The sequence below is a fragment of the Vigna unguiculata genome, chromosome 2 (genome assembly GCF_037176805.1).
Source record: "Vigna unguiculata cultivar grain cowpea cultivar isolate G323 ecotype 2 chromosome 2, ASM3717680v1, whole genome shotgun sequence".
Lineage (NCBI taxonomy): Eukaryota > Viridiplantae > Streptophyta > Magnoliopsida > Fabales > Fabaceae > Vigna > Vigna unguiculata.
Window position 1 is genome coordinate 5,076,701 of NC_140793.1, and position 12,213 is coordinate 5,088,913.

Below are 12,213 nucleotides of genomic sequence, written 5' to 3' on the forward strand. Positions count from 1 at the left end.
AAACTTTTTTTTATAATTAAATTTATGAAATTAAATCTTAAATATAAATATTATTTCATCTTAAATACATTTAATTTTAAGAAAAAAAATTATCCTCCTAATTTATTATTAATTTTGAAAAAAATATATTACAAAATTAAAGAAATCAAAGAAATAAAAAAATTAAACCATAGAAAATATTTAACCATATACTTCTAAATTTTTCATATTCAATTGTTTTTTTTTTTGAAAAAAAATTTGAAACAATTAAAAAATATTAATACAATACTTCTAATATATTTTACACTAACTTATATTTAATTTAATTTTCTTCTTATTATTAATTTTTAAATGAAAATTAGTATTTAGTTTGTTGAAGGAGGACCGATTCAATGGGTTTATTATTATCTAAGCATCATCACAACGTACATGTTTTCTAAATATGCATGCAACGTGCCAAAATTTGTGGGTATAGTTTAGAGAGAATCCATACTATTCGGAACTAAAACTAGAAAGAAGCTATAATTTTTGACAAACCTTGTTTTCTACATCTATAAATAATGCATTCTTCATTGATCTCATCACACCGCAATCTTGAGCCTTGGGCCATCCAAGGGAGTCAGATATGGCTCACCATTGTTCAAACAAGGCTCTTCTTTTCGTTTTTCTTTCTCTTTTTTCAACCTTTTCAAGTGCTCATCTTCCTGAACTAATCCATTCTGAACCAATTGATCCAACCAATGTTGAAGATGATGCACTACTAGTCCCAGCCACAGCACCAGCACCAGCACCCGAAATAGAATTTGAAAACGATGAACCCCTTATTCCACCACCAACAAGAAAAACAAATGAAAGACTGAAGAAGGCCCATGTTGCTTTTCAGGCATGGAAGAAGGCCATTTATTCCGACCCTTTGAACATCACCGGCAACTGGGTAGGTGAAGATGTTTGCTCTTACAATGGTGTGTATTGTGCTCCTTCCCTTCATGATCCCACCCAGCTTGTGGTTGCTGGCATTGATCTGAACAATGCAGACATTGCTGGCAGCCTCCCAGAAGAGTTGGGACACTTGGAAGATATTGCACTTTTTCACATTAACTCCAACAGATTCTGCGGTGTGATCCCAGAGAACTTGCTCAATCTCACACTTGTGCATGAGTATGATATCAGCAACAATCGGTTTGTTGGTCGGTTTCCTTCTGTGGTTCTCACATGGCCAAACTTGAAGTACCTGGACCTCAGATTCAATGACTTTGAAGGACCCATACCCCCAGAGCTTTTTGAGAAGGATCTTGATGCAATCTTTTTGAACAACAACCGTTTCTCATCCGTCATCCCAGACACCATAGGAAAATCCAACGCCTCGGTCATCACCTTTGCCTACAACGATTTCAAAGGCTGCATCCCCAGCTCTTTCGGAAACATGAAGAACCTCAACGAGATTGTCTTCATAGGAAACAACCTGGGAGGATGCTTCCCGCAGGATGTTGGAAAGATGGAAAACCTCACGGTTTTGGATTTAAGCGGCAATGGGTTTGAAGGGACTCTTCCTAACTTGTCACAATTGAAGAAGGTTGAGGTGATAGACATTTCGCACAACAAGCTCAGTGGATATGTGTCTGACAGTGTGTGCCAACTTCCTTCCTTGAAGAACTTCACATTCTCTCACAACTACTTCAATGGAGAAGCTCTTAGCTGCGTGCCTTCACCCAATTCGGTGGTGGCTTTGGATGACTCACACAATTGTTTTACAGGAAAGAAGGATCAGAAGTCATCCAAGATGTGCTTGCCAGAGCTAACTCGCCCTGTGGATTGCAGCAAGCACTGTGGAGAAGCACCAAAGCCAACTCCATCTCCTAAACCCGAGACACCAAAGCTTGTACACTCTTCACCACCACCACCTCCTCCGGTTCACTCTCCTCCACCTCCCGTTTTCTCACCACCTCCACCGGTACACTCTCCACCACCTCCTCCCGTCTTCTCTCCCCCCCCACCACCTCCCGTTTTCTCACCACCTCCACCAGTTCACTCCCCACCACCTCCTGTTTTCTCACCACCTCCTCCAGTTCACTCCCCACCACCACCACCAGTCAACTCTCCACCTCCACCGGTTTATTCCCCACCACCACCACCACCACCAGTCAACTCTCCTCCACCACCAGTTTTCTCCCCTCCACCACCAGTTTTCTCACCACCACCACCAGTTCACTCTCCTCCTCCACCAGTTTCCTCTCCACCACCCCCAATTTTCTCCCCACCACCACCGGTGTACTCCCCACCACCACCCCCAGTTTCCTCCCCACCACCACCACCACCAGTGTACTCCCCACCTCCACCAGTTTCCTCTCCTCCTCCACCAGTGTACTCCCCACCACCACCAGTTTTCTCTCCTCCTCCTCCAGTCTTCTCCCCACCACCACCACCACCAGTGTACTCACCACCACCACCAGTGTACTCCCCACCACCACCACCAGTTTACTCTCCTCCTCCTCCAGTCTCCTCCCCACCACCACCAGTGTACTCTCCTCCACCACCACCAGTATGGGACGATGTTTTCCTTCCACCAATCTATGGCTCCTCATACAAGTCACCTCCTCCACCGGCAATTGTTGGATACAACTAAAAGAGTCTGTAATTTCATTAACATCTTTGTCCTTCTTTTTGCTATGGTTCCCAAGAGTCTTTGGTGAAAAACTGAACTTCATGTCCTTGGATTCTGTGTAACCACTTAAGGGGGTTCATCTCCGCGAATTCTAATTCTATGAAATATATATATGGGGCTTCATCAAACTGAGTTCTAATTCTTATAGCATCTTCTTATTCGTAATCAACTACTGCCACAACATAACTAGTACTAATGGTTCAAAAAAGAAACTTAATTCTCTGTTCACACTTTTGCTTTCGTTTTTCGAAAAGAAAAATATTGGTTGAAATCTTTTTTTTCCTACTTTTTCTACCACCTTACGTGGAATGAGCTTTTTAATTTGATTTTCAATTTAATTTTAAATTGCCACGTTGGCACTTGAGAAAGGAATTTTATTCGGCACGTGGACATCAAAAGTGCATTCTCTTTCCCTCTTTTTCAACCCCATTTCTCAATTACGAAACTCCATTTTTGAACTCTCGAATCCCATTTTTGAAACTATTCTCACATTCTTGAACCCCAATTTGGAACTCCCGTTCTATTGTCATTATCCAACCCCATTGTTGTGCCATTCTCTTATCCATTTTTGTTTAGGTTTTATGTGTGCACCCGTGATTTGGTTGTGTCCCTATAGTTGGTTTAGAAGTGCTGGGATGGGGTGTGTAATTGGTGTGCACAGGTTAGGGTCCAACAAGTATGGGAGAGAATTGTGTTTCTAGTTGCACTTTCTAAATATGTGATTTTATTTCGCACAAAAAGTCACTTGAGAGTTACAACTTAATATGTCTTGGGTTGCAAGTTAATTTTAAAAAGGGGTCAGGGAAGTTTTTTCACATATGCATATACAGTTGGTTTAGAAGTACTATGATAGGGTGTGCAATTGGTGTGCACAAGCTGGGATCCAACAAAATTGGGAGGGAATTGTTTTTCCATTTGCACTTTCAAATTTGTGATTTTAATTCGTGCAAAAAGTCAGTTGTGGGTTACAACTTAATTGCTTTCGGGTTGCAAGTTAAATTGAAGAATGGGCTAGTAATGTTTTTCCCTAATTTGCACATATATTTAGTTTAGAAGCAGTGGGATGAAATGTGTTATTAGTGTGCACAGGCTAGCGTCCAACATGTATGGGAGGGATTTGTGTTTCTAGCTACACTTTTCAAATCTGTTATTCTATTTCGTTCAAAAAATCACTTGTGAGTTACAAATTAATTGGTGTTGAGTTGCAAATTAAATTTAAGAATGGGCTAGAGAAGTTTTTCCCCAATTTGCACATACATTTGGTCTAGAAATGCTGGTATGAGGTGTGTTATTGGTGTGCACAGGCTGGGGTCCAACAAGTATGGGAGAGAATTGTGTTTTTAACTGTACTTTCCAAATCTGTGATTTTATTTTGTGCAAAAAGTCACTTGTGGGTTGCAACGTAATTGGTCTTGGGTTGCAGGTTAATTTTGAAAATGGGTCAGGAAAGTTTTTCCATAGATGCACATACATTTAAAATCTCTGTAGAGGAAGAAGATGAATACGAGAATCCTTATGCCACAGAAGAACCACGCAAAAATACTTCACACAAATATGGAGGGGCTGTCAACAAAAGGTGAGGGAAAACCAAATTAAAACCTCCCCAAATGCCTACAATCGTTGGAAGCCTTCGTGGGTGCAAAAGAATGGAGTTGGGGTTTTTCAATGGCAGCTTTCGATGTTTGACAATGGCAATTTTTCAGACTACAAGGGAAGGGTTCTGTGTGCATGGTTCGAAGGAAGAGAATGACACCACAATGATGTTGGATAATGGCAATAGAATGGGGGTTCCAAATTGGGGTTCAAGAATGTGAGAATGGTTTCAAAAATGGGGTTCGAGAGTTCAAAAATGGAGTTTCGTAGTTGAGAAATAAGGTTGGAAGAGAGGAAAAGATAATGCACTTTTGGTACCCACGCGCGAAATAAAATTTCTTTCTCAAGTGCCAGCGTGGGCAATTTAAAACTAAATTGAAAATTAAAATAAAAATGACATTGCTCAAACCACGTAAGGTGGTAGAAAAAGTGGTAAAAAAAATGTCAACCTATCATTTTCCTTCGTTTTTATGCAACTTAATGCATTTGCGCGTCATGCAGATATTAATTTTCAAACTTATGTGTTAAAAAATTGGTCGTAAGTTAATTAAGAAGAAGTAAAAGTTAATGGTTTCTTAATAAACTGTGATTTTGCACAATCGATTTAGAGATATTAATTCTTAACTTTTATACTACAAGGATAGCGATAACATTTTATTTGGTCCCCATTTTCATAACAAAATTTTAATTTGGTCCCTTTATTTTTTTTCTTTTATCTCAATTTGGTCCATGTTTTGGGAAATTTGATCTCAATTTAGTCTTTTTCGTTAGTTAGTGGTACAATAACAGCATTAAATGACATGCCACGTGTCAGTTTCTAGATTTTTTATTTTTTTTAATTATTTTTAATTTTACCTTTTTTTAAATAAAAAATTTGCCACGTGTCAAGTTGTCAATGTGACCGTGATAATGCAACGTGTCAATATTATGCCAGGTGTCCTATATTCTAATTTTTGTCTCAATTTAGTCCTTATTTTTGTAAAAATAGTGCAATTTCGTCCCTCTCCAAATTGAAACAAAAATGAATTTTTATATAAATGTTATATAGATATTTTTATTAAATTTGATATTTTTATTCAAATTGATATTTTTATTATATATTTTCAACATAGCTAAATTTATTTAAATTTGTGTTTCACATTCAACCTTACTTAAAATTATTTTCAAATTTTAAATTTATATGTTTTTCATTGTTACATGAACTAGTTAAATTATTTTTAAAATTTTTATAATTGTTAATTTTACACCAATTCAAACATTTGTGTACAAATTGTTGAACTTTACAAATTTTAAAAATATACAATTATTTAAAATATAAATTTAAATAAAAAAATAATATTAAAGTACGATATAATAAAATATCAATATAATTTATGAATTTTTTTTCTATTAATATTATTTTCTATTAACAACTTTAAAACAATTTTAAATAAAGTTCAATGTAAAATATTAATTAAATGAACTTAATTTTGTTAAATATATTTACTTGAAATATTAATTTTGATAGAAATATTTGTGTACATTTATATAAAAATTCAATTTGATTTCAATTTGGAGAAGGACAAAATTGCTAAATTTTTATAAAAATTGGGACTGAATTGAGACAAAAATTAAAATAAAAAGACCAAATTGAGAAGGTGGAAATGACACCTGACATATAAGTGACACATGTCATTGTCACTGCTACATCACTCTATCACTACCACGTGGCACAATGACAGCTTGACACGTGGCAAATTTTTTTATTTTTTTAAAAAAAATTCAAAAAAAATAAAAAAGGTCAAAATTTTCAGGAACTAACACGCGACACCCCCTCTAACGGCGTTACTGTACCATTAACGGAAGGGACCAAATTGAGACAAAAAAAATAAAGAGACCAAATTGAGATTTTGCTACGAAAATGGAAATCAAAGGCATGATTAAATCTTATGTAAACCATACATTATTACTATTCATAAAAAAATGCAAAGCAAAAGTTAGCATTTTCCTTTTAAGAATATTCATATGGGGTTATAGCGGAAAGAGATTTTTTGACTACTAAATTTTGACAACTTTTTCTTATAATTTTATGTGTTATTTTCTAAGTGATTTTCTATTTTTCTATTTTCTCATTTTCAATATTCCAAAACTACTTAGAAGATGTCACCTCATATTATAAGAAAAAGTTGTTAAAATTTAGTAATCAAAATATCATTGTCGAGACTCTACGTGTACATATACTACCATTTGATGTTGTAACACTAAACACAAGACAACTATAACCCCTTTTTTTTAAAGGTTTAATTAATCATAAGGTACCCAGTTTGGTACTAGTGTGTCAAGTTTAGTGGTAAAAGTCATTTTATTAAGTCATTTTTAATAAATAAAAAATAGCATAACATTCATACAAATAATAAATTTGGTCTGAGATTGAGAGAAACATTATAAATATTAGTACTTAATTTTGTAAAAATATTTATACTTAATTATTTTTAATCTTATAAAAAATGGATTACAAAAATATTTTAATTATTAAAAAAAAATTGGGACAAAATTGAATCAGATACACATATTTAGGTACTAAATTGAAACAAAAAGACATATGTGGGGACTAAATCGAAATCAACACAATGACATCTAATAGTGACATTGACACGTGGCATTACAATGCCACGTGGCACTGACAATGCCACGTGTCACACACAGGGACTTGACACGTGGCATTTTTTTTTTAACAAAATTTTAAAAAAAAATTAAAAAATTAAAAAAAAATTAAAATTTTTAAAAAGAAAAAATAAAAAAAACCACAGATTGACACGTAGCACGTTGACTAACGGTGTTAGTCAACTCTGTCTGAAAGGGACCTAATTGAAGCAATTTTCAAAAGTTTAGATGCAATTGACATTTTTTTAAAAACGGGTACCAATTTGACACACTAATACCAAACTGGGTACCTTACGATTAATTAAACCTTTTTTAAACTATGACTTTCACATTTTCCTGCTGTCTCCATATTGTTAACCTATCGTAACTCTATCTATTCCGCCAACTTTTTTTTCGCAACTTTAAAATACTATCAATTACTCGGTGAAAGTTCACTATCCTCACTGAATATTAATTTATTTCTAGTCTATTCTAAATAATATATTTTACATTATTTAAAATCCGCTTCATCTATTATAATTATTGTAGTTCTATAGTGTTATTCATCGTTAGGGATTCAGAAACAATAAAAGAATTAGAAGCTTCCATTGAATCAATCGGGAAAACAACATTAATAACATGTGTCTGTATTTAAAATCTATAATTCAATTATATTTTGGGTAATAATACATGGACACTCCATTTTTTGTTCTGCACCTACTTAACATTAATAAAGCTATATTTTTTTTTAAAATAGAAAATAATTTAGGAAGAATTAAATAAAATAAATAAATATGTTAGGTTCTTTTAGGTGTTGGATGTGTGTAAAAAAATTAAAAGGTGTTCATGTACCATTTTTCTTATATTTTTAGTCTCTATATTATGATTAAATTAGTATTTTATCTTTTTAATATATGTTTTCACAAATTCCTTAACTTTTCACTGAAAAAATAATTATCCATATGAGTTAGTTTTTAATTTCTCCATTATTATTATCAAATATTAATGATGAGGATGGTTTACGTCATAAACATGGTAAAAAAATATACTAGGTAAATTACCAATACATTCCCATTTAAAATTTTGACACATATTAATTCTTTTGGTTTTTTTTTGTCATTTAAATAGAAATTACTATTTAATTTGACCAAATTACCCCTACTACCTTTCTTCATCACTAAAAATGTCACTTATAAAATATTTCTATTAAAGTTTTTATTTACTAAAATACTCCAAAAATGTCACTCATAATATTATTATTATTATTAAAAATAAATGTGTTACGTGCACACAGTGTGTTTACATTTAACACTAAAAAATAATAAAGTTATTATTATTATAATTATAAAATTAAAATAACTTTTTTAATTCTTTTAAATTATTTTTATTTCTTTTTTAGGTAATTTTAAAACTAAAAGTATTGTTAAGTTTAATAATAATTATGTTTCACATTTTTTAATTTTGATAAAGATTTGAGTTAAGATCAACAATATTTACTTTTGAAATATATAATTAATTTTAAAAATAGTTGTTAAATAAAATAATTGTCAAAATAAAAAAATTAGAATAACAGTTGAAGGTAAACTATTTATAAAATAATTTTTAAATTGAAAAAAATAAAATGTATACACAAAAGAAGTTTTAAAGATAATTGTTAAAGACAAGAGATATTGTTAAAATACCTATTTATAAAATAATTAATTTTAAAATAAATAATTAAAGATAAAATTGAAAAAACGATATGTGGACACAAAAGAAACAATCTTCTTTATATATTAGCGCGAGCTTTTAAATTATTTTTATTTCTTTTTTAGGTAATTTTAAAATTAAAAGTATTGTTAAGTTTAATAATAATTATGTTTCACATTTTTTAATTTTGATAAAAATTTGAGTTAAGATCAATAATATTTACTTTTGGAATATATAATTAATTTTAAAAATAGTTGTTAAATAAAATAATTGTCAAAATAAAAAAATTAGAATAACAGTTGAAGGTAAAGTATTTATAAAATAATTGATTTTTAAAATAATAAGTAAAATTGAAAAAATAAAATATATACACAAAAGAAGTTTTAAAGATAATTGTTAAAGACAAGAGATATTGTTAAAATACCTATTTATAAAATAATTAATTTTAAAATAAATAATTAAAGATAAAATTGAAAAAATGATATGTGGACACAAAAGAAGAAATCTTCTTTATATATTATTAGCGTAAACACAGGCGCTATCGCGCATGTGTATATATTTTTTAAATATGCATGATATTTTATATGTTAATGTTATTAAGTTAATATATAAACTAAAATTATATTTATTAAAAATAAAGTGAAATATATCATAACAGATGAAAGAATAACAATTGATAAATAAACAAGAAGAGAAGAAAGAAACAGAGATAGTCGATTTTATAAAAAGCTTGTAAAAGTAACGGTCAATTTTTAAAAGTTTAATAAATTATTATATTTAAAGGGTAAAATTGGTATTTTGAAATGTGGACACAAAAAGAGGATATAGATTATTATTACTTATTATTATTATTATTATTATTATTGAAACACGTGCTTTACACGTGTGCTCAAATTTTTTTTATAACAATAAAATATAATAAAATTATTACTATTATTATTATAATAATTAAAATTTAAAATGCTTTTTGAAACTATTTTAAATAATTTTTATTTCTTTTTTAGTTAATTTTAAATGTTCAATTAAAAATAAAACGGTTAAATTTGAAAAAAAAACACTCAAAAGTAAAATATATATAATAATTATTTTAATTTAAAATATTTTCAAGGTAAAATTGGAAAACAAATTTAGATACAAAAAAAAGTTCATATACAAATATAAGTATAGATTATTTTTATTATTAATGTTAGTAATAATATTACTATAATAATAATAACTATTAATATTATAATAATAATAATTATTATCATATATTATTATTATTATTATTATTATCATTTTTTCACTTTTAACGTCATTTTTATTATTGTTATTATCATTATCGTTAATTTTGTCATTAATATTATCATTATTATTGTAACATCACGTTTTCATAGTTTTTAAACTATTAAACAAAACATTTAAATTTTAATAATTCAGGAGCAGATGATGACGTAGGCCAGTATAATATATAATATAGTCATCCTCAAAATAACCATACATACACTGATCAATACATACAGCCCATACACTACTAAAGGGTTACAAAACACCCAATCAGCTAAGCAAAAGAAGAGGGTACATCTACTACTAGTATGCCTAACATAATCATCTCCTGTCCCGGAGGGGTGTATCCTCACCTGCACCTATATCTGCTCACGCCATTCAATAAGGACGATCATTGCATAAACAGAAGACACAAGGAACACACAACATACAAGAAGGGTAAGCTAACTTGAACCAAGAGCAATCCATGCAATTGTTACACTTAGGCAGAAAACAAGATTTATCACGCAATTTATCAAAATTATCCAATCAATCTCAACCATATACCACACACCATTCTAGACTCGGTATCCGGATTATGTAAGTGGCATTGAAGCTCTTAGTGACTTGCACTTGAGATGGTTCCCAAACTCTGCAGAGTTTTAGGCACAAGGGGTATTCACCCAACCACTCTCAAGGTAAATCCCATCACCTCTATGATGGATCGGATTCATAGACCAGGACCTCCTGCTACTCCCTCCGACGTAATCCATCATACTCTACTTGAGTCTTAATGGTTACTAGGAGCGTCAGGATGCCACCAATCTGAGTCCTCATGCCCTTACATTCACTAAAACCATATTCCTTAGGATTTCCCTTGAAATCCTAACTCCAACATATTCCCATTCACATCAAATTCACACTCAATTCCATCACACAGTCTAACATGCATAAGGATCACATACAAGATCAACCATCATCCTCTTAAGGCAATCAATATAGCATCATGTAATCAAAACAGTGAGAAAACTAACTTCTGCAGGGAATCTCGCTTAGGCTAGAGGGTCTCGCCTAAGCTAGAGAGTTTATCTCGCTTAGGCGAGTTGATCTCGCCTGGGCGAGACCTCATACAGTGGCAAATTAAAAATCCTGGGCGAACTCTCGCTCAGGCTAAACTGGCTCGCCTAGACGAGAAGTTATCTCGCTCAGGCGACTCCAGCTCGCCTAGGTGAGATTTCGCGCAATGATAGAGGTGATCTTCTAGTATTTTCGCTCTGGCGAGAGCGGCTCGCCTGGGCGAAACTACCAAGAAATCCTCTCTGTTCTTCACATGCAAGCTCGCTCAGAATCATTCACCACCCAATTTCACACACCAGCAGTCTCAAACACCAATTAAACACGCAATCACGCAATTATATCACTCATGAACACAATTCACATCAAATTGAGTTGAAGAGTCAGCTCCCCTTACCTATTTTTGAGTTAAAGCTTGGGTGAAGACAACCTAGGAGAGGAGAGCAGAATTCCTCAGTCCAACCTAGAAAAATTCATCATCCAATCACATAGAAAGGATGAACACTGGGTTAGACTCTGAATGGAAGTAGAAATTTTGAAATTGGATTTTAAACCACAAGGAAGACTTACCTAGGAGATGAGAGGCTATGAGTGGAGGCAGCAGAAGGCTCAAGCATGGCTTCCTCTCCAGGACCTGATCAAGAAGCAAGGTTGGTGAGATAGAAGTAAGGACTAGAGAGAGGGAGACAGAGGGGAGAGTTGAGTTTGTAGAGAAGAAGAAAATGAGAGGAGGTTTGGCTCTGTTTCTGAAAAAGAGGGGTGTTGCAATTATCATCATTATTATTATCATCATTAACATAATTTTGATTAATATTATCATTATTATTATTATTATTATTATTATTATTATTATTATTATTATTATTATTATTATTATTATTATTATTATTATTATCATTATTTGAATTTATATTTACTATAAATATGGTAAAATAGTATATTTAGGTAAAACAATATATTAAGTATAAATTATCAATCCATCCCCACTAAAAATATAAATAATAATTTCTTAAATTATATTATTAACATTTTATTATTTTTTGTGGATAATTTTTTTATTAAAGATAATTATTGTAGTTTGAAAATGATTAATTTAAAAGAAAATTAAATGAATGAAACGGTTAAATTTAACAAAGCGGTTACCTAAAAAGTTAAAAAATGGTAAAAGAATTGTTTTAAATGGTAAAGTTCGGAATAGAAACGTGCACATCAAAATAGAATATCTCTTTTATATATACTAGTGTAAACACATGTATTACTGCGACTGTGTAGTACGCATTTTTTGAATATGCATGATATTATATTAGTAGTTGATGATATTGTAATGTTAAGTTAATAAACATGAGAAA

General features: G+C 31.5%; 1 protein-coding gene across 1 annotated transcript; it reads left to right on the forward strand.

The window, feature by feature from the left end:
• Positions 1-568: 568 nt before the first annotated feature.
• Positions 569-2,769, forward strand: LOC114173317 (Leucine-rich repeat (LRR) family protein). Its single transcript, XM_028057615.2, has one exon. It carries the CDS (start codon positions 605-607, stop codon positions 2,600-2,602), a length of 1,998 nt encoding a protein of 665 aa, XP_027913416.2. The 5' UTR covers positions 569-604; the 3' UTR covers positions 2,603-2,769.
• Positions 2,770-12,213: the final 9,444 nt, after the last annotated feature.